Source organism: Macadamia integrifolia, chromosome 10 (assembly GCF_013358625.1).
Source record: "Macadamia integrifolia cultivar HAES 741 chromosome 10, SCU_Mint_v3, whole genome shotgun sequence".
Classification (NCBI taxonomy): domain Eukaryota; kingdom Viridiplantae; phylum Streptophyta; class Magnoliopsida; order Proteales; family Proteaceae; genus Macadamia; species Macadamia integrifolia.
The window spans coordinates 4,149,918-4,176,122 of NC_056566.1; the positions used below are offsets into that span (position 1 = coordinate 4,149,918).

General features: G+C 37.4%; 1 protein-coding gene and 1 long non-coding RNA gene across 8 annotated transcripts; one reads left to right on the forward strand and one right to left on the reverse strand.

Annotated features, from left to right (window-relative positions):
* Window positions 1-873: 873 nt before the first annotated feature.
* LOC122091263 lies at window positions 874-25,853 on the forward strand. 7 transcript variants are annotated; one of them, XR_006143897.1, is made up of 6 exons: window positions 874-1,369; window positions 1,566-1,692; window positions 10,071-10,218; window positions 24,582-24,782; window positions 24,907-25,401; window positions 25,507-25,853. It is a non-coding gene; the product is annotated as an uncharacterized LOC122091263 (long non-coding RNA). The 7 variants fall into 7 exon arrangements; XR_006143892.1 differs by having other exon boundaries at window positions 875-1,369; window positions 24,907-25,853; XR_006143893.1 differs by having other exon boundaries at window positions 876-1,369; window positions 1,566-1,672; window positions 24,907-25,853.
* On the reverse strand, window positions 7,726-16,297 carry LOC122091262 (ABC transporter C family member 3-like). Its single transcript, XM_042661124.1, has 10 exons — window positions 14,042-16,297; window positions 13,641-13,727; window positions 12,909-13,559; window positions 12,638-12,802; window positions 10,068-10,362; window positions 9,733-9,941; window positions 9,259-9,564; window positions 8,753-8,816; window positions 8,288-8,527; window positions 7,726-8,168 (listed from the first exon to the last, which is right to left on the reverse strand). Exons 1-10 carry the CDS (start codon window positions 16,274-16,276, stop codon window positions 8,068-8,070), a joined length of 4,353 nt encoding a protein of 1,450 aa, XP_042517058.1. The 5' UTR covers window positions 16,277-16,297; the 3' UTR covers window positions 7,726-8,067.
* Window positions 25,854-26,205: the final 352 nt, after the last annotated feature.

Genomic DNA, 26,205 nt, shown 5'->3' on the forward strand with positions numbered 1-26,205 from the left:
AATTGTTATAAATTTCAATTTATGTTTCAAGAAACAAGTGGAACAGAACACTTTTACCAAACGGTATTTATGCCGTTTCTGTGTTTCTGAGAACAAGAAAACACAGAAACACGTTTCTGGTTACGTTATCAAACGGGCCCCAAGACATCGTTCTTTTTTCCTAAAAGTCATATGTAAATTGCATCATTACTTATCCTAAGTGGGTTTGCTCATTTGATTTATTAGGACGATTTGTTTTGGTCGCCTACATAGGTAGGAAATGCTAATGTAATTGGGGTTTATATTGGGCCTGGACCGTGAACTTAGGCAGGTTTAAGGGTTCCTAACTACCTCTTAACAAAAAACAGAGAAGTTTTGCAATCACATATCATAATAAATTGCAAATGTTTGTTTTTCTCTGCAACCAAACATTGTTTGAAAAGTGATGTTTGAATTGGGCCTGGACCGTGAACCTAGGCAGGTTTAAGGGTTCCTAATACCTCTTAACAAAAAACAGAGAAGTTTTGCAATCACATATCATAATATATTGCAAATGTTTCTTTTTGGTAAAGATAGATTACCTCTACTTCAAAATGAATAAGTTTCAACGACAACTGTTTAGCGTAGTTGGTGAGTTATGGTGTGCAAAAATCCATATTCACTAGCCCGTTACCTTATCTTCACCTCTACTCCACTCAACTCTGGGAAAAAAAATTCTCTACACGGAGGCTTTGGTACCGTTGTGATGGAGAGAATCTTTTTCCCACTACAATACGGACTTTAATGTAAAAAAATCCAATTTTATAACCATGGGGAAATCAGTCCGATCCGGATCAGAATCCCGGATCTGATACCGATTACTATAACCGTGGACCATAACCACCACCGCCGCTGTCACCCCCACGGTCCACGGCCCCACCTCACCCCCTGTTTCCCCGCCCCAGCCACTCCGCCACCTCATCATGCTCCTAGCCCCTTCTCAGCACCATCTCTTCCCCTCGCGAAGCACCCACCATTATCCCTGCCCCTGCCACCCTGCCCCTGCCCAGAGAAGGGGAGACGAGATTACGGAACATTACCGCCATATTCCAGAAACTCCCAACGAAGGTGGATACCAGAAACTCTTCGAATCCCCTTACATAAATAACCTCTTCCTTTATCCCCTCACACTGTGGTTTGAGATTAAACGACTTTCAAGTCTCAATTGGAGAAAACGATCGATTCTCGATTCAGGTGGGAAGTGTCTTTCTTGATTTCGTTTGTCTTTGATTTTCCTAACAAGGGTGCCATCTACAATGGCGGATGCTCACATGGAAGAAACCGAGACTTTCGCCTCTCAGGCCGAGATTGATACCTTCACGATGTCTTCAATAAACTCAAGATTACAAAGGTTCATTATCTTCACTCTCTCTCTCTCATATTTAATCATAATTTTAAACAGGGTATTTATTGGTTCAATAGATACTTTATTTGCTGCAGGCCCCATCTATCTATTTCTAGTTTCATTTTTCTGTAGGAAAAGGATTTAGGGTTTTGTTGAAATTTTATTTCCTCTCTGAATTGATGTTGTTCTTTTCGGGCTTCAGCACATTGAAGTGAACAAGCTAGTGGAGGGAAGATCCCTTGATAACCTGGAGCTCATGCAGTGGATGAAGAGATACTGTGATTCCGTCAATGGCGGACTTCTGCACAAGTAACTCTCATGTCCTCTGTGTAGGTTCCGTTTCTTTGATGTTTTGAAATGTGTGAATGTGTGAGTTTCTGCGTGTTTGTTGTGTCTCATTTTCAGTTTCATTTTCAACTTATCTCCTTTGAAATAACAATGTAAATTGCTTTTAATAGGTAGTCTCCATCACGGGGCAAAGTTACATAAGATCAAAATCCCATTTAATTATTCCTCTGCCCTGAACTAGTGGAAAAATTCACATTCATTCCTCAGGTTTTTATTATTGACTCTCTATTTCAGTTAAAATCATCTGGAACGGAGAGAGGTTTGTAGGGGAGGGCGGGGAAGAAGGGGGTGGGGGGTTTGCATGGGGAAGAGATGGGGTTAAGTGGGGGCAGGGAGCACGGTGTGGTGTGGTGTGGTGTGGTGTGGTGTGGTGTGGTGGGGTGGGGCAGAGTTGCAAGGGAGCAGGGAAGCAGAGGGTCAGGGCCACAGTAGTGGTCGTGGTGATCATGATTGGGATCAAGCTTGGAAGTGGAAGTGGAAGTGAAGGTGGGGTCAAGGGTGGGACTGAGATTGAGAGGGGCCAAACTTGGAAATATTTTCATTTTGCAGTAAGGCTAACCTAATGAGGCACCCCAAATGTACTTTTCACAAAGTTTGGGCACCTTAGATGCAACTTACCCTTCTTTCTATAATGTTGGAAAAGCCAATGAGCATTATTAATTCAGTCATGGTGTTGCTTAAAGAGTTGGGTAGTGAAGCAATGTAAGAGTGTACCTAGAATGTACACTTCATGGTTGATAATGTTAAAAAGTTGATAAAAGATATATGGTCCTGATGCTATTCAGAGGTTCGAGAAGGTCAACAACAAACCAAGCTATTGGACTGGACCAAGAATGTATCAATATATTTGATTTTGATTGCCGAATGGGTTATATGGGCAATTGGTTTAGTATTTTGGGTTTACTATTATTGTAATGAACCAATCTATAAGCCCAAATATTAAGGATTTAGGGCCTATAGGAATTAGTGTTAGTTTTTTTTTTTTTTTATTAAGTCCTAGTAGAATTCATATTTTGTGGAAAACTTAGGTTGAATGGGATTCCTCCTTCCACACATGGGGGTTTCCTATTTTTCTTATTTCCATGAAGTCATTGATGTCACGCTAGATCACATAGGACCTAACCCCAGTCAGGATCTGAAAATCTGGGCTGAAATAGGAGAAAATTAAGAACTTACACAATGGGGCTTGGATGAGCCTGAATTTTTTTTTGAAGATGGCCAATAATATTCCCAACTATCCTCCAAATTTGGTTTGAACCCACCGAGTAGGTACGAAACCAATCACGCTCAATAGATACCATAGACAAGAAAAATAGGGTTTAGATACAGATATGGGAGAAAACTTGCAGCTGGCTTGTTGCTGCCAAGATGGGGTTGAAACCTTGGTTGAAGGAGCCTCCTAGGGTGCTCTTCAAACCCTGCAAAGGGCCTTGCAAGATGGTCGCTGGATTGAGAGATCCGGCCAAGGTCTATCAGGTCACAAAACCCTGATAGAAAGCTGACTTCGATCCTTCTTTTGGCTGATCTTCAAACTGGTTTGGTTGATGGTCTTCAAGTCTTCAAATAACTTACGACTCTCAATCACTCAATAAACAAAGGTGAAACAAAAAATAAGAAAGGGATGAGGTGAGAAGAGATTGTAGAATAAAAGGGGTAGGGGAATGACTATCTCAACCTATGTCTCTCACCCTCAACTCTCTCAGCTGATGAACAAACTTATTGCAGGTCTAGGAGTAACCATTACTCACAAAGAAACTTTATTATTCTGGTTTAAAACATTTAAGGGCAGCTAATCTTGATCTTCACGAAAGACTCCATCTTCATATGTTGATGTCTTTGAAGCTTTTCTTTGTCTTTCATGGAGACAGACAACCACAACTCTTCACGGTTAACCGTCTGCAACAATTCTTCATTGTATTCAACATGCTTTGCTTTAGTTCTAAGGATTGTCCTCATTGAATTGTGTCCTAATACTCTTACATGCCTCACACACATGTTAAAACACCCAAACACACATCAACAATGGTTTTCATATCCAAAATATATCTGTCTAAATGATTGAATTTTCGGATTCAACATTGGAGAGCATGGTGGGTTCATTTTCCTTGATAAATGACTAATTTTTTTGAAGGTAGGGAAAGTAACTTACAGACATATGTTACAACATATAAACGAACTTAGTGTCCTTAAATGAAGATGTTGAGATGGATGAGACGAAGAAAAAAAAATGAACAAATTAGAGCTCATTTAGGAGTAACTTTGATACACGATAAGTTGTGAGAAAGTTGTTTGAGGTGGCATGAATATGTGCAATTGAGCCCTTTGAATGCTCTAGTATAAAGGGGTGATTTGATTCAGATTGAAGGAGCTAAAAGAGTCAGGTGTAGGCCTACAATGACTCTAAGAGAAATGACAAGTAAAAATATGCATAGCTTTGAACTTGTCACAAGTATGGCTTTGAATAGAGTTGATTGAAGAAAAATGATCTGAGTAACCGACCCCATTTAGTTGGGGGATATGGTTGAATTGAGTTGAATTGAATTGAGTTGCAACAAGACAATGCAATCAACTGATCAAGAATCAAAAACTAAAAAGGGACTAGGCAATGCGATAATTACGAACATACAAGAACTCTCTGCTAAACCACCTTGGCTAATTCATTCACCAAGGAAATATCAGACCTCTTCTCCCAAGAGAAACTACAATTTGCAACCAAACAAAGAGGCCTACCTCTCCTAATAACATGCAGTTATCTCCAAGGACCAGCAGAGTTAGACTCTGTTCAGTGAATAACAAATAACATGTATGAATATCCTTCAAAAATTGTATGCACCATTTAGAAGAGGACATGATCTCCAAGCCCTTAATAGTAGCACATCAAGCTCATATGTAGTGGAGTCATAAACCAATGGGGTTATTGTCATTATGGTATTTAACCAACCCACAATTCCCTGCAGTTCTAGGATTCCCGGAAGGATCATAATTGAATTAGAGTTTAATAAAATTCAGGAAGAGGACCCACTCTTGCTGAATGTGATGGTGACTTTCCAAAGAATAGGCAATAGGAACCCATTGTCTCAAAAAGAAGTCAGATAGGATGCCTTAAAGTGAATCCAATGTAGCATTCCATCTGGCTATTCTCAGGATCTAAACCAACCTTAAGCATCAGATTGTTCCTCTCTCTCCATAGAGTCCAGAGAGTAACCAACCATACAAAACACCCTTGAAGCTTACCACGTGTACCAGATGATGCGGACCCTTTTTCCACACATGGGAATAACAAGGGAAAAAGGGTGCTTGATAGCCTAATCCTTTTAGCTCATATAGAAACCTATTTCTTTTGTTTTTTCAATCCTTATTCCGTATCCTACTAAGATAGCCTCGCTCTATTGTTTCCAGATTTTAGTGTATGCTTATGAAGTCCTATTTAAGTCGTGAATTTTGAATTTTATGTCTTAGGCTCTCTTTGTTATAGTTTTTATTTGTATTTATTACCTATTTTTGAGAAATCATTTATGACAATAAATTATGGACCACAAATAATAATCGTTTGGTTACTTTTTAGATAATAAATAGTATAATTAGAAATAGGTTTGGCAAATCCTATTTACAGAATATATTCTCTAAACATGAAACTTCCATTGTATAAAATGATAATGATCCTCTATCGTGTGACACAGCGTGTTGCACAGACCCAAGGGCTGGGAGCACATTGGGCTGCTCGTCCATGCCTTGGGCTGCATGTCTGAGGGCTCCCAGCCCTTGGATCTGCACTACACTGCAGCGCGCACTACAAAGGAACCCGATCTTTGTATGCAATGGGATTCCTTGTCACAACATTTCATTATAACATTCAATCAAACACTTTGTGGGCACTATCAATCTTCCCACTTCCCACATTGGCCGCAGTTGTAATGTTTTACGTTGCCATGTATTTGCCTTTCTCCGTGGCGTGCATTGCCCTTCTTGAGCTATGTCTTTCGCTTTACCGAAAGTGCCAGTGACTTGGGGCTTGCACTTATTCAAGGTGTTGCAGATTATCTCTCTCGGAGTGGACTGATGGGCATCTGACATTGGTGGGGAAAACTTGGTTGAAGTGGAAATACCTTGGCTGAAATTCAGGGGAACAGAGGCGGTGTTTTTGGCTCTCTCGTATTCTACCATGATTGATCTGTGCCCTTTTTTCACTACCACATCCTCTCATCCATCATGCCATCCTTTGTACACGTCCCACCTTCAAGCTTCCACTTAAGCGATTGTAGAAGCAAAGCCAACATCAGATGCACCATCCTCAATGCCGGTAACAACCCTGGACAGATCATTTTCCCAGCACCAAGCGGTATAGGTGCGAAATCTATGCGTCTAACATCAATCTCCGTCGAGCCAAAGAACCTTTCAAGAAAAAACGAAGTGGGGGTCGTCCATGTACCGGGATCTCTACTAATAGCCCATTCCCAGTATGAGCCATCGTCCTAAATTCCTAACAGTTTTAATAAATAAGTAGTAGAACCTCCCTCTTTAATATTCTCCTATGTTTCTCACCTGCTCTGTTCAAAGCAGCCTCAGAGAAAACATTTTCAATTTCTGGTCTTGTACATCTTTTCCTTCTTCTTGCACTTTGATCTTTTTCTTTCTCCTACTTTCTATTAAGCAGAAACTACTCTACTATTTCATCTTATGCTTGTTCTGCTTTCGATTGCCGCCTTCCTCCCTTCTCATTCTGATAGATTTTGCGATGGTAATGGAGAAAGAAGCTGCCAAATCAAGAGAAGCTCGGAGGTCAATCATATGGGCAAACAATATGGATTTTTATAAAAATAATCAAATTTACCAATTTACCCTTGATTTTTAACTATTATAACACGTGCTAATTAATGGTGCAGCGCACCAATCATAAGAAATGATTTGTGGCCACAAATCACAAATAGCTTTTCACTAATTTGTGATTTGTGATTTATTCTGATTTATCATAAATAAAAATAAATACAATAAATTATACCAAACAACTGAAAAAAAATAAATACAAATAGAAATCAAACCAAAGAGAGCCTTAGTTAACAGTTTACTTGGTTTAGGACTTTCCTGTTCAAATAGGCTTCTAAGTTTCATAGATATATAAACAGATATGTATCCAACCCTGGAGGCCACAACTTTCATTATTGAGTCAATCAATTTCTCATTCCCCCCCCCCCCCCACCATGTGTATAAATTGTGAGCTTGGATAGATTTCCTGCAACTTTTAAGGTGATTCCTCAGAATTTGATTGGTGGATTCTCTATTAGCTCTGTTCTTTCCTATTCTCTCCTTCAAGTTCCAGCTACTATCTTTGAAGTTCAGAAGCCATTCTATTATCTACAGTAATAATTTATCAGATCAAAACTTTATTTAATTCAGGAATTAGATTGTTCGAATTTTAATTATATTCTTTTGCTATTCTGCTAATTCAAGAAATCTTAAAACTGGTATTCTTTTTGTTATTATGCTTTTAGCTATGTTTGCTTTCAAATATGGGAAACACAATGGCAACATGATTATTTCTCTCTGGGTCACAAGAGCTGGCAGTTTGGATAGGATAAAGGTTGCCTTTGCCATCATTTGGTGTGCATGGAAGAAGAAAATAATTGGATATTTGAAGACAGTAAAAGATTAATTTTTATTTCAGGTTGTCATCTACCATGTGGACAATTGAAGAACAAAATTATATTTAAACTTGAAAGACATAATAAGCAAGTAAAAAAATGTCTTTATCATGTTCTCTTCAAATAGAATAAGCAATAACATGTAGCACAAACAAGAGGACTGGAAAATAATTAAATCTTTAATTGCTGCTCAACCTAGAGTATCAGTTCAAACTCCAGACCACTCTGTTCTTGTTTATCCAATGAGACTTCAATTAGGTCTAGGCCAAAATCCAACCGCTTAAAAGCAAGGTGGTTTGGACTTTGGATTCCAAAACTGATGTGTCATGGTGGCATGCCATGATCACTTGATTCATTTTCTTTTGAGCATGTATATCTATTTCGTATACTTTTACTTTCCAAAAAGCATGACAATAATACACTTGAAATGGGAATGGCTGATTATGGCATACGGCTGGTGGTTCAAAGAGGCTTCCATGGATCAATTTTACAGTTCCATTTGTGACATTCTTATAAGATCCTTTGTTGCTCTAAGTACTCCATACGCAATTACCTTAACTGAATGCCTATGCCAACTCAAACAATTACAGCTAGCCTCTTCTATTTCCTTCTCATCTCCCAACATATATTAATCATGCTCAAAAGCAATTCACTTTAGCCTCATGCACCCTGCTTACATTTGATCATTCAAATATCACTTTTTTGGCCTTCTAAAAACTAGGAACCACATCTTTGAATATACTCCTGAACAAGCTTTGCAAATGATGAGGACTTGATCTCTAGCAATTTTGTTGGGGCATCATATTCCAGTACAATGCCTGCTTAAGATAAAGAAAACAAGCCAATCTGATTAGGCAACCAAAAAAGGATGAGAAGACATATTACCAAACTCAAATTAGTCCATCTGATTTGGGTGCAATAATTACTGGCTACTAACCATTATCCAGAAGGAGGACCATATCGGTATCAAGAATTGATGTTATTCTATGTGCAATTGTGATGACAGTAGACCCTGAGAAGTGTTCCCTAAGCGTTTGCTGAATTAGATAGTCAGTTTTAGTATCCACTGATGCAGTAGCTTCATCGAGTATTAACACTTTGCTCCTCTTGAGCAATACCCGCCCTAAACTGACTAGCTGCCTTTGTCCCATGCTCCAATTCTCTCCATTCTCAGTCACTATGGTAAATCACATGAAAATGGGTTAGCTATTTAGGATCTTTTTTTCATTAACTTTTGTTCCCTCCTTTTTTGTTAAAAAAGGGGTTGGGGGATTGGGAGGTTGGTTGTCTACTAGAAGTTGGATATATCAAAAAATAAGAATTTTGGAAGGATGTGCACTCATGTATGGTTAAATTTATGGTGAAAAACTTTGGTGTAGAGTGAATGAGAGAAGAAACCAACCTGTAGAATCAAGCTTCCCTTCCTTATTTCTGACTTCATCACCAAGCTGGCATTTGTCTAAAGCCTAAAACAACAAAAATGCTTATGTCAACTCATCACCTTTCTTGATTCATCCAATTGAACCCACACTCAAAGGAGGACCACAAGTTCGGGGCTCGACGAAACAGAAAGTATCAGCAATACCAAGTGGAAATGGAAAATGGAGCAGTAAAGAGAATGGACTTCTAAGGTCCCAACTAAGAGATCTCTTAGGCCAAACTAGCCTAAAGATTATCTAATTCATCCAATGAAATGATTTCAATATCATAGCGTAAAGGATTAAAAAAATTGAACAAATATAAATAAATAAAAGAATGTGACCATGAGAAAGGAGTTCGTAGAACATCATTTTCCAACTTGTCAATTGTGATGTGTTTATTTTGAGTGTAAATCATCAGTAAGGAGATATGTCCATCCTAGTTTTGTCCCTTATTAAATATTATTCATCAATTGAAAATAAAACTCACCTCCCATATTTGTTCGTCAGTGTACTCTTCAAGTGGGTCAAGGTTGTTTCTTAGAGTTCCCTCAAACATTGTCGGCTCTTGTGGGATGATGCTCAATCTTGACCGCAAGTCATGAAGGCCAATCTTGGAGATGTTTATACCATCTATCCAAATCTGACCGGCTGCAGGTTCAAGCACACGGAAGAGAGTCTGTACGAGCGTTGATTTCCCACTTCCCGTGCGCCCAACGATGCCAATCTTCATCCCTCCAGGGAAAGTGCAAGTGAGACCTTGCAAGACAAGAGGATGGTGTGGAGCATACCTGACCTACATACATATTAACCAATCAAATCATCAAGCTTAGCAGAATTTCATAAGACCAAGAATAGTTGTCCAACAACATTACTGACATCATCATCATGACCTAGTCTATTTTATTCTACCAACATAGGTAAACAAGAGATAAAGACTTGAGAAATCTAGATTGGGGACTACCTTCAGGTCAATAATGTCAACTTTCCCTTGTGAAGGCCATTCATGACCTAGTCCACTTTCTTCTATCAACAAAGGGGGTTCACTAGGGATGCAAGTGTACTGCAACATTCTCTCAACAGATATCATTTTATTCTCAAGTATGCTAAGATCCCATATGACCGCATGCATACTAAAACGAAGCCCATACGTGACTGCTAAACCCATGACACCTTTAACAGAGAAAAGAAAAAGAGAGAAATCATGTTTTTCATAAAAGAAATCATGTTTTTCATGTCAGCAATTAATCCTAGTTGCCCTAAAGGGTGTTTCCTCTGATATCAATTTCAATTTTTTACCAGGTTTGAGTACTTCTTTAGGCATTGAGATCAAGAAAACCAAAGAGATGACATATGTGATGGATGTCAGTATATCCATGCGGAAGAATAACCACTCCATTGCACCAGAGAGATGAAATTTGGGCCGGGAATACCTATCCACCAGTTTGAGGTTTGTATCCATAAACCTCTCTTCTTGATCAAAGCACCTGATGGTGGTTGAACCTAAACTAGATTCAGCAAAATGTTGTATAATTGGAGCTTGACATACTCTGGCTAGCCGTGAAAGTTCTTGTGCCGCAGCTATGTAGTATTTCTACATGTCAAGATTCATAAAATAGGAAATTAGGTACAACGTAAAGAAATATGCAATATATAGTTAGTGAGAAAATGATACAAGCTTTTTTAAGAGGCATTTCTTAATGTGAGATGCTTACATTTAGATGGTTGACAATGACACCAACATTATAGATAAAACTTTAGGGAAATATTTTATAGGCACAGGTACTCTATAGTAGGCTACGCCCAAACACAATTTATTTATTTTTTAATTTTTTAGAAAATAAAAAATGAAAATAATCATATGTCTTGGCATAGCCGATGTTGTAGGTTCAGAAACTCTTTTCCCATATTTTATTATATTATTTGTTCTCTTTTGAATGGTTATATTTTCTATATTTAGTAGATGTCGATTGAACTATATACAAATACTTGTATGTTGACTATATCCTAATATTTCTACCCCCGAAATTCTTTAGTAAAAAAATTTATTGAACTTGAACGTAATTGTATCCGCAATTTTGTGCTTTCAATATACAATTTTATCGAATTTTTAATCATATTATCAAATTTCAAATTCAATTAATGAGAGCATGTGTTCAGATCTAAATTTTTGCTAAAACTAAATTTGTTAATGATGGACTGGAAATATGGCCTTATTCATTGTTGTCAAAAGCACACAATGTGTAGTTTAATGGGATAAAAAAAAAGTTGTGTAATGCCTGCCTAGGTACTTCATTTGGTTTAAGTGCAATGCTTTTGCATGCTTATAGCATAATGTGTAGCCCATGTTGCTTCACTTAGGAAAGAAAGAGGGATGTGAAGGAAAGATGGAAAAAATAATGAAAAGGAAGCAAGAAGACAACTTTTCCATTGAAAATTATTAAGTAATTAATCAGCACCATTTCCTTGGTGGTCCACCTATTTAGTCTTCTTAATTCCCAAATATTTGGCACATTATAGACCTATTGGGGCTCAAACTTTGTCAATATGGGTTGTCCAAATCATCAACCATCCATCTATCAAATTTGAACCTTGATTGGTTGAGAGTTTAACTTTCGCAACTTTGGGCAACTTCAATTCAGGCATTGAAAATCTTGGGCTAAAAGTTAAAACATAGTGGCCATACAATGAAGATTGGATATAAAACTTGACACATGACTAGGCCAGTTGGGGAACAACTATGTAATGGCTGGTTTGACTAAAGCAATCCACAAGACCCGAAATTGTTGTACGGTTGTACCACTAAGACAAAGCTTGTAGTTAGGCCTTGCCAAGGTTCTAAATATTGGGTTTTAACCTTGGCTGAAACCGAAATTTTGGTCGAAATTTTTGAAACCTGGTCGAAACCAGGTATTTTGAGGCGAAGTTCAATGGAGTGGTCAAAACTAGCCAAAATTAGGCTGGTCAAAATTGGTAAAAAATCAGTATTTTCAGTCGAAACTTGTCAAAACCGCCGAAATGTGCGAAATATCATTGAAACCAATTATATTTTTGGTTTTGACCACGGTTTCGTCTTAGTCCATGCCAAAATTGTGAAATTTCGATTGAAATTGCATGTTTAGACTGAGATTTCAAACCATGTGCCTTGCAATGGGAATTTTGCTTTAATCCTTAATATTTGTTAGTTATTTAGAATTATTTTACTAACTTTCCATTTACTAATCAAAATTGTTTACCAATTTATATTATTTAAATTATTTACTCATTTATTTTTACAATTATAAATGATTTATTATTTAGCTAGTGCAAAAATGAGAAATTATTTGTTAATTTATTATTATTAACTTTTGTTAATTATTGACTTATTTTTTGTATGAGCTCCAATGCGATGGAGGTACGAATAGAACTAATAGGCCATAAAAATTTTATTAATACATGTCTAGAACATTTTATGCATATAAAAAATGCAGCCATGTCGCTTCAGGTGCACTTTGCGTTTTGACAATTTTGGCCTATTTGGTCCTTTCTTCTCAAAAAATGGTAAGCGAAAGACTATTGTTTTGCATTAATTTTACATAAAATGTGTGATGGTTGGATTTCTTATATATATTCTTTATAAAATTAAGAAGAATAGTAAAGCTTAAATCACCACTTTCACACCCAAGTATATATATTTTCTTATTTACCAAAAAAAAAAGTATATGTACTTTCACAACTACCAATTTTTACGTGAATGAAGAAAATTCTGAATTCATTAATCAAATAAAAGGTTGCACCAACTTGTGTTAGTCCTGTTATTTATGGGGAAAATATGATTGAGCTTAATTTGAAATTCTAATTGTGAGAAGTGAAAGTGGTTATGGAATTACCTGGTACCAGATGCATGCCGCTATCATCGGAATAAAAACTATTAACATTTGCCATGCAACCTGTGACATTACTGCAGCAGTTCCGATAAATCCTATGATTGAGATAAGAAGTTCTTCAATTTGATGTGGAATAGAGGTATCAATTGCACTTTGATCTATGGATGCCTGTATAGAAAAATAGAGTTTATTTACAATTAATATTATATTTAACTTTTGTGGTAATCAAATAATATCATTTGGATTCTTAGAGTAAATATGCATATTTACTTACCCGATTTAAAATCCTTCCACTTGGGGTAGAATCAAAAACTGACAAGGGAGCACGAAAAATGCAAAAATGCATTTTGTTGAAGAGCGTTGTGGCTGTCTTATATCCAACGGTTACAGTGAGCATGGACCTTATAAGTATACAAAGAGAACTTCCAAGGGTTAAAGCAACATAAACACAGATGAGAGTGGATTCTCTAACATAAGATCTCATATCCCTTGAAACGGGAGTAGCCAACACCATCCAATAACTACTAACAATTAGGAGAAGCTGAAAAAGAATTTGTGCCAACAATATCAATGGTACAAAAGCCCCTTTATATGCTGTAGTAAAATACTTCCAGTAGACTGAAATACTAACTCCACCATTTTCTCTCTTTTCTTCTTGGACAAGTTGTCCTTCTGACCCAACGGGTTTTTCTATTTTGTAGTTTTCGGGTTCGATTTCCTTATCATCTTGAATAGACTTCTCGCTACATATTATAATACTATCTTCCTTACCATTAGTTATATTATCCAAACAAGTTCCACGCTTGACAGAATTGAGGCTTGCCAAAGCTTTCTTATGTGCATCCACTATTTCCATAAAATCAGTTCCTGAACTAAGAATTTCGTCGTACTTTCCTGCTTGAGTAATCCTTCCATTTCTCATAACCTGCCAAACAAAAGAAGATATATAATCTCTCAAACCAGGTCAATGGACTTGAAGCCAGGAAAGGAAGATGGCATATCTCACCAGGATAAGATCAGCGGAAGATAAAAACTCTACTTGGTGGGTAACATATATTACTGTTTTTGAACCCATAAGTCCCAGCAAACACTCCTGTCACAAAGCTTAGATATCGACATTTAGGCACTTAGAAATAATTTTCAATTACTTAAGGAGCCAATTATACAACTTTTCATAATGATAAACAACATCAAACCATAGGTGTTATGCAAGAACATGCATTACTTGATATCATGTATATCTATGTCTTGTTTGTTTGGATAACCATGGTTTTATTTATTTTTAGATCAATATTTATGTTATACTCGTTTTTTGGTCGACAAAATTGTGATGTAAACAATATGATGTATAGCTTCAAGACAATTTCATGAAGGAGAGGTTTTGAAGTAGAAGCCAAGAGTAACTACCTTGAAAAGATGAGTTCCTGTGTGAGCATCCACAGCACTAAAGGGATCATCGAGTAGATAAATATCAGCATCATAGTATAAAGCACGTGCAATCTGGATTCTTTGCTTCTGTCCACCACTCAAGTTTATCCCCCTCTCCCCTATGATGGTCTGGTCCCCAAAGGCACATAATTCTAGATCCTTCTTCAATGAACATGCTTCGAGGATCATCTCATATTTTTCTATGTCCATCTCCTTACCAAATAATATATTGTCTACTATTTTTCCACTTTGTATCCAAGGTGATTGTGCAACATAGGCCTTTGTCCCATTCAACTTAATGGTTCCAGATACCTTTGGCACTTCCCCCAATATGCATGAAAGTAGACTTGACTTGCCTGACCCAATAGAACCACAAATAGCCACTCTCATACCATGATACACTCGGAAATTAAGATCTTTTAATGTGAGATTGGGGGAATCAAGGTCCCAAGAGAAATTTCCCTTAACCATCTCGACTGCTACCTCAACACTATCTCTTGGAATCTTCTGTACTATATTTGGATGGTCATCGAGATTGATGAATGAAGCTAACCTATCAAGGGAAACTTTAGTCTGAACTACCATGGAGATTAAGTCTGGAAGAATATATATGGGCCCTTGCAATATCTCAAATGTTGCAATTGCAGACAGAATGTTCCCTGACTCTAGCGGAATTCCCATAAGGATACAAAAAGCAAAAGTAACCATGGATACAAACATGGGAGCAGACAAGTAGACAAAGGAAGTCATAGTTAACGTATAAAGTAACTTTTTTAACCATCTTGTTTCAAAGGTCCTGAGCTCAATTATCTTGGCTAAGAACTTCATCTCCCAGCCTTGGAGCTTGAGAATCTTTATATTCCGCAGAGCCTCAGATGTCACCTTCATCCTTCGATCCTTTGAATCCATCAATCCTACCTGATATCTCTCTTGTAGTCTTCCAAGTGGAACATTTGCACTTAGCAAAATCACTGTGGAAACAAAAGCTACAAGTGAAGCAAGCCCAAGGCTCTTGTACAAGATCAAGAATGCTAGAATAAATTGAAGAGGCACTATCCATATATCGTGCAAGTACCAACTGAAAAGGCCAGTTCTCTCGATATCAACACTAATCAAATTGGTGTTCTCCCCACTGGTGTGGCCCTGTTTTGATTGGCTTGAAAGCCTAAGACCCTTCTTATAGATTATTGCAAACAAGGCGACACGGACCTTAATTGCCATCTTTCTCAATAAAAAGGATAAGTGCCTATCTGAGAGGCACCTTATAAGCTTTGAAAGAAAGAAAATAAATACTAGCATATAGCCTTTATATTTTAGCTGGTGGCGGCTATTGAGATATTGGACAAAGGCTTTAATAAGGTATGGTCCTACATAAGAAGCCATTGTGCATACAATGGAATATAGAGCCGTCCATACAATTTCTTTCCACATGGAGAGAATCAATATCTTCCCCAGCTTGAGTGTGCTTACCTGACCACCATTACCATTGTCGCCACAAGCATCACATTCAAGTTTTTCTCTAAAACGAGCAAAGACCACATTAGCACTATCACACTTGGCAAGTTGAGGAACATCTTCAAGCTCCAATGTTTTTTTATACCCGAGTGCAAGCAAAGGATCCATCCAAGAAAAAGTAAAAATACTAAGAAGATTTGCATTTGCATAAGGAGTTACACTCTCGCCACCAACACTTGATCCTTGTCCGTTGTCACCATTGTTTCGACTAGGACTAATTTTCAAAAGGGGATCCAAAATATGGATTTCTTCTCCTTCTTGCTCCCTGCCAAACAACCCAGCATAACAAAAGAACAAAGTAGCAATAATGGATACAATATCGGAGACCCATAGTAGGAATGGTAAGCACAATTGTTTCCAATACAAACCAAGGTGTATAAAAAGATATGAGCAAGACATTAGGAAGTAGAAGGCACACCAAATCCTTAATACAGTGGGGAATTTGCGCTCACTTGAATGAGAAAACTGAATGTGCAAATAAGCAGAGATCACAAACCAAGTGAGTGCTCTGAATGCAAAATCTAATTGGGCAACAAACTTTTGATCAGACCAATCATGCCTGTACCCAGACAGGTAGTTTAACAAGCATAGTAGAAGATCACATAAAGATAGGCCTATGCAAGATATAAAGGCTGACCAATAGTATAAAAAGTACGTATTCTTTAACCATGGTTTTGAATTTTCAAGGGTAGGCATCATACGCCTCTGATGAGCCCAGGAAATGGATAAAACGAATAACATAATTAGGTGTGAAGAAGCAGAAAACTCATGTAGGAAAATGGTTGTAGAAGGCTGCGAAAAGATAATCCCGATTTTCATATCATTCTTTGATTCTTCAAAAGCATCCATGTTTGCAAAAAGGTGGCTTACTTCAGGTCAGTTCAATACAGATCTTATCAGCTTTACCACATTTTGAATTGATTCAAACCCATTTGCAAAAATGTTTTGGAAACTCTAGCATCTAACTGCCAAACAATTCCATCTTATGTGTCCCTGAAAGAATTAGACCAATGTTGGGAGTCTCAATATCGATGTCACATTTAGATGTAGTTGAACCTGTTGATAAATAGACACAACAAAAATCATTTGAAAATATATAAAGAGCAAGAGAATAATCAATTAATAAAAAAAATTCATAGAAAAATCGTGAATGGAAGAAACTGCAGTTATATATGATTAAGTCCGTCCCTGTTTAATTAAGAACATCAATAGAGGTAATAGAAACTTAGTAATATTCGATGAAATAAACCAGTATAGAAACTTAGTAATATTACTCAGTAGATATTTTAGAATTAACATGTTGGAGAAAAATGGAAGGAATGAGGAAGAATTTATTATCATAAGAACACCAAGTTATGCATTGCAGTGGATTCAGGAGCAAAATGAAAAACTGAACTTTCAAAATAGCAGATCCATATACGAAATTCCAAGTGATGTAACAATAAAAACAACATCAGAAATATCATTAAACTGTGATTAGAACTATAAATGTTGACCTACAATAGCATTTTCTACAAAAAACCTTGCCAAACCATAAATGGCAACTTGAAAATCATCAAATGGGGGGGGGGTGGATGCTGGTGAGACGATACTGCAACTAACTATGCTCAACCTGAGTTTATCTATTAATCAATCATCGCTTGAGATTCACCATATTAATTGACTCGTGTCAATACATTTCATATGATCAAATACAAATTCAGTTATTATGTACAATAACTACATTCTTAGAGCACTAGTTACACTTCACCACTCCTAAATTATGGCATAGATTATGCAAGATGACTAGTAGAACTCTACTACACTTGCATAAGTCAAACTTTGTAACAAGACTAACCTAAAGTCTATTCTATCACATCAGACAACAATGAAAGTCGTGATGTATGATAGTTATGGATAAGTCACCTGAATCCTGTCGGTTATTGACCAAATTGTTCAAATGAACGGCCACCACAAATCAGAGATTAATTTAGAAAACAATTATGTCACAATGAAAAATGTATCAAAATTTAATTAAGGCTAAACAAGGAGGGATGTAATAAAATAAAGCCAGTACTTTATGACCACTATATATGGCATATCTAAATTCTTAGGCAGCAAGCCAATCAACCTGTATGATTAAGTTTCCTTTGAAACTATGGAGGAAACTGTGAAAGAAAAATGAATAGTTCAAATGACAAGTGCTTTAATGGTGAAACCTCTGGTTAACTACAATTCTTATAATCACAAAGACGTAGATCTTGATCAGTGCAAGATGATAAAACTCTGTTATTTTCTATAATTTTACATAAATTGTGATGAAATCAAAGGAAAATTATATAGGATTAAGAAAAAGACAAACTATTTATTGAAATGCTAACTATTTATACTACTTGGTATGTTAAGCATGTTTTTTTTTTTTAATTCCAAAAGCATGGTCATATACAAAAGAAAACATATCTTCTTTATTTAAAAATAAATTAATTAATTAAAAAAAAAAAAAAACCCTCATTCTAATTCTTTAACCACTTGAGGTTTAGCCAATTCACTTACACTTACTTCCTAACCCGCTTACTTATCCATGTGACCTCCCCCATTCTCCTTTACAATCTCTCTCTCTCTCTCTCTCTCTCATATGCTGTACTACACATGCACACTTTTAGTTCTTCGTAAATTGAAAGGGAAAATCGTTAGGCATTAATGACTCAAAATGTCTCTTGCCCTTTAGGGCCTTTATATGTATATATATATATTTCAGTATGGACTTTGTAACTCACATAATATGTAAGGGATGCTGCACATGTTTCCAATATGTCATCCACTAGATTTTGGCATCAAGAACCCCATAAATAGGGGGATGACCAACAACTAACTGGCTGTGTGACACTTTTATGTGAAATTATTTTTGTCTTTGTGTAAGTTGTCTAGGGTTTAACTAAGAGAGGAAGGGGAGAGTAGAATAAAGAGCCATAAACTGTTTCCTTAGGGGATCTCTTTTGCTATCTGATTGATTAGAAGAGTTGGTTCTTCAATGCTGAACCCAACTTTAGTTTTTGACTCCCGCCTTATTGTGTTTTTCATAAATGAAATGGAATATTGAAGGATAGAAAATTACTTCAACTTCAAAATTTAGGATGTTGTTTCCCATAAAAGTGGTGGTGTCTTGATAATTGACATGGTATGCACCCATTGGTGATATCAACTCTATCATAACATTGTATTCTTCCTTTCACTTAGATTGTATTCTTCCTTTCACTTAGGTCTCAATTGTACCCGTATATTTTCCTTGTCTTGTTCAATAAAAGAAATGACAAATGGTAGAAAAATATAAATCTAAAATGAAAAGGAAACAAGCCAATGAAGAAGTTATGGAGCTCTTTTTGCCTCATTTGTAGTGGAAAAGGATGAGAAAAAGAGAAAGAGTTTCATGAGAGAGAAACAATTCAGACTGGAAGCCCAATCCAGTTAGAGGACACCATTTGAAATTCTCAGTGATTAACCCTTCTTGGAAGGTTTGTCTAGTTGCGAGGGAAATAAGGGTAAGGAAAGTGAAATCAAATCAAAACTAAAATGGGAACTTTTCATAATCATTACCTAACATGAATATGTAACTAACTCCAAATCATATGTTTACCAAAAGCAAAAGAAAACTCAAAATCATTCCAAATATGGTTATTGAAATTTACTTTGCAATCAAATCCCTAAAATGTGATGATTAGAAGAGTTGGATCTACGATGCTGAACCAAATTTAGCTTTTGACTTTGATAGGACATCTTATATCGCCTTATTATGTTTTTCATCAATGGAATGAAATATGGAAGGTTTGAAACTACTTCCATTTCCAAATTTTGAATGTTGTTTTCCCAAAAAAGTGGTGGTATCTTGATAGTTGAAATGCCTGGCATCCATTAGGGATATCAACTCCATCATGACATTGGATTATTTTGTTTCACTTGGGTCTCAATTGTGCCCAAACATGCTTCTTTGCCGTGCTTAATAAAAATGAGGTAGAAAGATATAAAACAAGTTTTAGATAATCCCAATGGAAACAACGAAAAAGCAAAGTGATGCAATTCCAGATGGCATCGAGGAGTTCATAAAGTCTCAAAGAGCACACCCTAAGGAGATCTGATGTTCAAGCCGCATCAAGGCTAGAAACAGTGGGGCACAACCTGAGAATTGAGATGCATCCCAGTTGATTTGCTTTGCAAAATTTCACAGATTTGCTTCCATTCTTTTGTTGTTACTTCATACCCAAAGCTGTACTTTCCTTCCTCGATGTATTGGGATTCTTCGGGGGATTGCTTAGTTACTATTTTTCTAGTTTCATTATTACTATTTCCTGTTTTAAATTATTTCTTTTGTTTATTTCTTCCTGTTTAGTTATTTCTTTTTTCTGTAATTGATCTCAGCCATAGGATCAATAGGGGTAGAGGCTTGAGATTGGGGTTTCTTTTCCTTTAAATATAGAACGGTGATGTACACTTTAGCTACTTAAATATTCAAATTAAGTATTAGACCATTATGTGCTTTGAAGCCTAGAAGAGCTTATCCCCAATCCTGGAAGAGCTCACCTTGTTCTTTTCTTTTCTGAGTTCTTTGATTGCATCGTGGTTTCCATCATTTGGTATTAGAGCTGGCTGGAGATCTGCTATGGAACCCAGGCGTAGAGGGGGCCACACATCTCTAGTTTTAACGATCAACCTCAAAAAAGAGAATGAGTAGCTTTGGCAATAAGTTGTCAAAAGTGAGTCGAGCAATGGAAGCGAAGAGAACTACCTCATGATGTAACCCAGCTGAAAAAGTTTTTTAGGAGTACGAGTCATCTTTGTCGGGGAGTCTATGGTTTGTTAGTGGATGGAAGAATCATCACAACAGGTCACTAGGATAATATTCGCCAGGATGGGATTGAGGTATGAGAACCGGCATCCCTGAGTTCACAGGTTTGGTCTCAATAGACGTAGTTGTGGACGGGTTCATCATTGTCAATGAGGTGTTCAAGTATCAAGAAGTACATGAGAAGAGGTGTTGTGGAGCTACGTAGCAAGGCAACAGTATGGTGAAGATGAGAAAACCAGCTACGCTAAAATGCCAACAAAGCCCCAATAACGAGTTGGAGGAAAATGGAGGAAAAGCTATGAAATGCCTTTCTGCCTAGCAATTACAAATGGGATCCCTACCAATGATTCCAAACACTGAGTGTTGTAGATCAGTATACTGAGGAATTTAATGAGTTGGTTGTTTGTAAATATGTTTAGGAACCAGAAGAACAACTCCTAACCAAAATACCTGAGGGTTTACATCTATATATTCAGGACGTTGTGGATACATTGGACCTCAGTGAAGCACATCAACTAGTCATGAAGGTGGAATTTCATGGTCATGAAGACAACCTCAAAATCCGATGGGTGCATCCCACCGTGTGGTAATAGGGTAACTCATCTGCTGTACAAGCACGGGTTCACAACCCCAAAAGTCATGAGGTAGCCACCTAGATCAGCCACCATCTACCAACCAAATACCACCTCCCCATCCATAGGGATTTGGTGGTTTGCTTGTGCTGAGTATGGTCATCCTTTGGCTAATTGCGATTCTGCTAAAGCCAACCAGTTGGGAGAGGCTTGTTAGTAGAGACGAGAGCAAATGAGGACGGTGAGCTAATATCCGAACCTGAAGGAGAGCAACAATTTGACAGCCAAGGTAAAGGAGATGATGAGCAAATTTTACGTGTAGATACAAGAGAGTTATTGATGGTATGATAGGTTTCCCTCACCCTACTGCAGGAGCCTGAAGATAGGTGGCTACGGAACAGTATTTCACTCTGCTTGGATTGTTTCTGGGAAGGTGTGTTAGCTGATTGTTAATTCCAATTTTTTGTGAAACATCATCTCAGAAGCTTCAAGTGGAAGTTAAGGATCATCCCACACCCTACAAAATGACGTCGTTTAAATGAGGTATTGAGGTAACAATGTCAAAATGATGCATGGTGATGTAAATAAGTCGCTTGGGCTTATTTTATTGCAAATAAGCCTTGGGTTGTGTTATATATGTGTTGGGCCTTTGATCCCATAGATTTTCTTTGAAATGAGCCACTTTAATGGGCCTAAAATATGGGTGGAAGGTAGAAAAATAAGATTTAATTCAATAGTTTAGTTAGTTGTTATTTAATTCAATAAAGGCCCATTAGGCCATTGGTCAGTTGTAAAGTCTTATATGGACTATTAGTTAGTTAGTCCTACTCCATGTTGGAGTCATAAAGTCAAGTCTTGGTCCTATTTTGAATTCCTAGTTGTAGTAGGAGTGTCTAGTCCTATTGGGAAACTAGCTTTTAGTAGTAGTTTGATTGCTATTCTGCTCTCTATAAATAGAGGAGTCTATGTACTTATAATTGGATATTTGAATGAATAAATTATTGAGTGATTACTCTTTAGCTACAAAAACTGTTATTGAGAGGTGAGATGCCTAAACTTTTGAAGGGTGTGATACCCAAAACCTGAGGGGTGAGATATCTATTCCTTTATTTTCTTTCACCGTTCTCAACCCTCCATCAATTCTTCTTTTTCTATTTTTATTTTCTGTTTATTGTTATTAGAAGTTCAAACCTGTTAAAGCATACAAAATCAGAATCAGCCAGCCAAGGAGTTCTTGTTCTTGAAGCCAATCGACCCTTATTGTTGCCCAAGTTTGAGATCTGATCTGTAGATCCTTTGGAGGACTGGTTTTATACTCTAAGAAGATCAATCGATCCTCTCTTAAAGGTTATTTGAAGAAGACAAGTTGCTGTTCCTGCAGAATTCTTCACATTCTCTCTCCTAGGTATGAAAATCAAGAAAGCGTATAACTCCATAACCAGCCGTTAGAAGCCCTTCATATTTGGGGGTTTTTGTACCCTCCCTAGGGACTATCTACACCCAAAAGTGCAGCTCAATCGGACTCCCACAAACCTGACCGCACCTTTCTTTCTCCAGCTCTATAGAAGGTCTTTCTCTCTCCTATCGGGTTGGGTTTTGGGCTGGTTTTCTCCTATATTGTATCCTTAGGGGTTTGTTTGATGGTATTATTTCTTTGTTTCTTGCTTCTATTTGTATTGTTTGGGGTTATAAACTGCGGAGTTAGTTATTTGTAATCTACTCCTGCATTACATGGTTTCCTTTTCCATTGCGTCTACATACTATGACAAGGTGTGGTGTGATGTTATCATACTTGGCTGCCCATGGCAGCTTGACCATAGGATGATTAGCGATGGGTATAGAAATACCTATGCTTTTGTGTATGATGGTATAAAAATTACTTTAGCACCATCCAAGGAGTCTATAAAGGCCACCGTTTCTGAGGGTTCTTCCTCTAATTTACTCACGCTACATGATTTATGGGATGCCTTGGAGAGTGCTGACTTAGCATTTGTGTTGTTAAATAAGACAGACAATAGTGGCTGTTCTCTTATTATTCTTGGAGAGGTTAAACCTCTTTTGACCAAATTCCATGATGTATTTCCCTCGGACCTTCCACTAGGCCTACCCCCAATGAGGGATATACAACACCAGATTGTTTTGGTGCAGGTAGCTTCGTTGCCAAATTTATCTCACTACAGGCTAAGCCCTACAGAACATGAGGAATTGCAACAAAAATTTTCTGAGTTGTTGGACAAGGCTGTATCAGAGTCTCAGTCCTTGTGCCATACACACACTATTTGTTCCTAAGAAGAATGGTAAGTGGCGTATGATCATCGATGGTAGAGCGATTAATAAGTCACTATTAAATATTACTTTCCTATTCTGAGGTTGGATGATTCGTTGGACCAATTGTTGGGCGATACACTACTTTCTCTAAACTGGATCTCAGGAGTGGCTGTCATCAGATCAGAATCAAAGCTGGAGATGAATGGAAGACAGCATTTAAGATGTGAGATGATTTGTACTAGTGGCTAGTTATGCCATTTGGATTAATCTAAGATGATCACAGTTGTCAAATATTTTTTTTCTGGGGAGGTTTGTTGTTGTTTACTTGGTGACAATGTTATTTATAGTTAAATTATTAATAATCATTTACAACACTTTGATGAGATGCTGACAGCTTTAGGCAAGGTAAGTGTCTACACCGTGACTGAGAAAGCTACTTCTTGGTGACTCAAATTCTATTCTTCTGATATGTGGTTTCTGGCTACAGTATCTCTGTGGACAAGTCTAAAATCAAGTGATTCAAGATCAGCTTACTACTACCAATATTCATGGGGTTCACAGTTTTCATGGCCTGGCTTCTTTTTATCGAAGGTTTATTTCTCATTTTAGCACTTTTGCTGCCCCTCACTGCTCATATAAGGAAGGGGGCATTCAAATGGACTTCTGTAGCACAGGAAAGTTTTGAGCAGCTGAAGATGAAGTTGAGTACTCCACTTCTCCTTGCACTACCCAACTTCGATATTGTGTTCAAGGAGCACTGTGACGCATTTGAGTATGGATATTAGATTGGTACTAAGCCAAGCAGGGCAACCCATAGTGTATTTCAGCAAGAAGCTCAGCGGTGCTGGACTCTGTTACAGGACCTATGACTTGGGAGTTTTATACCGTCTTTTGAACTCTTGAACATTAGAGTCAATATCTTATTCATAGGGAGTTCATTCATTATATTGACCATGAGGCACTGAGATATATTTTTGGACAGAAGAATCTTAATTCTCGCTATGGTAAATGGGCAGAATTTATTGAAAAGTTTTCTTTTGTCATCAAGCACAAAGCCGGTATTCAGAATCAGGTAATAGATGTTTCGAGTCACAAGCGCACCTTGCTTTATTCTATGCACATTATAGTACTTAACTTTGAATCTTTCCGGGAGTTGTATTTTGAGGATCCTTATTTTGCATCTATTTTAGATAAAGTAAGTTCTAAATTACACACTGATTTCACTGTTTGTGAGGATTTTTTCTTCAAAGGAAATCGTCTCTATGTATCTGATTGCTCTTAGCAACTAAACATTATTTCTGAGTTGCATCGTGAAGGAAATTTTGTTTCTGACGAGACATTGCAGTTAATAGTAGCTCGATATTTTGGCGCCATAAGAAATGAGATGTTCATCGTCTTGTGGACTGTTAACGGGTATGTGACGTTTGTCAGACTTGTAAGGGTCAAGCTACTATTGCTGGCCTTTATCTCCCATTACCCATTCCACAAGAACCATGGGAGGATATCAGCATGGATTTCGTACTCTGTTTTCCTCGAACTGTGCGACGTTTGAATTCCATATCTGCAATAAGTGTCTAAAGATTATGGTTGTCTCATATTAGGTGATTTGTTCTTTAAATATATGGAATTCCTAAGACACATTTGATCGGGATTATAAATTTCTGATACAGCTGTGGCCAATTTGGTATGATATTTCATCCTCAAACGGACCTCCAACCAGAGGTGTCGATCGTTCATTGGGGAATTTGTTGTGAAGTTTGATCGATGACAATCCTCGTTCTTGGGGAATCATTTATCTCTTGGGGAGTTCACACATAATAGTAAAATGAACCATACCACTGGTTACAACCCCATCTTCGTTGTGTATGGAAAGCAACCAACGACAGCTCTAGATCTTGCACCAATTCCTTTTTCCAGTATATTGTTCTTCAATTGCCAAATATACATGATACTGTTCAATCTTGCCTTGAGACAAGTGTGGCTGCTTTCAAGCGTGGAAGTTATCTACATCGGCTTGAAGTTACCTTCAAGCATGGTGATCATGTGTGGACTCTTTTGGCTCCAAAGCACCATCCCATGGGTACCTACAACAAGTTGAATGTTCGCAAATTGGGTCCTCTTGAAGTTGTTGAGCGTACCATCTTAAGTTGCCTTCCCACATTCAGGTGTTTGATATTTTTAATGTTGTCATTTGACTCCATATGTTGGTGATTCATTCGATGATGAGGAATGGGGTGCAAATTCGATGAAGAATTTTTTTCAAACTGTAGGAATGATGCAATCCCAACTTTGAGGAGTTCATAAAGTTGCAGACAGCAGAGACTAAGGAGATCTGATGTTCAAGCCACTTCAAGGCGTTGGCTTCAGAAACAGTAGGCACAACCTGAGATGCAACACAGCTGATTCCCTTCACCATATATCGTGGATTTTCTTTCGTTTTTGGTGTTACTTTGTCCCCAAGGCCGTGTTTTCTACTATTTGTCTTTTCTTTCATTGAATATGACAAGGAAAATATATGGGTACAATAGGAGCGTAAGTGTTCATGGGAATTGTGTGCCACTATTGATTCATGATTTCACTTTCATTCCATATAAGGTTTCAATTTTTCTATATTAAATTAGCTGCCTTGTTTCATTGATCACAAATCTTGTCATAAACCAAACTTAGTAAACGTTACAGAACCTTAATCCTGAAAACAGGAATCCCACATGGGTGTGTGTGTGTGTGAGAGAGAGAGAGAGAGAGAGAGAGAGGTGCACCTTGAGGAAGAAGCTTCGAATTATCCTGTGTTTCTATATGGCGAACGTTGACACTTCCTCAGCGAACTAACACTTTTCCCTTTGAACCTCTTCGACGAACTTGGTCCTGTGGCCTGTGCTGATATCTCATAATTCACAACTCAAACATGGGGAGCTCCTGGAGAGCAGAGGCGTATGCATGCTAGGCTCTCATAACTACCAATATCCTGA

Coding starts and splice junctions, on each gene's coding strand:
- LOC122091262 (XM_042661124.1), bottom strand. CDS start 16,276: ATGATGCCTACCCTTGAAAATTCAAAACCATGGTTAAAGAATACGTAC. Junction 13,728..14,041: donor CAGGAACTCATCTTTTCAAG/GTAGTTACTCTT, acceptor GCTTTGTGACAG/GAGTGTTTGCTGGGACTTAT. Junction 9,565..9,732: donor TTGACATTATTGACCTGAAG/GTAGTCCCCAAT, acceptor ATATGTATGTAG/GTCAGGTATGCTCCACACCA.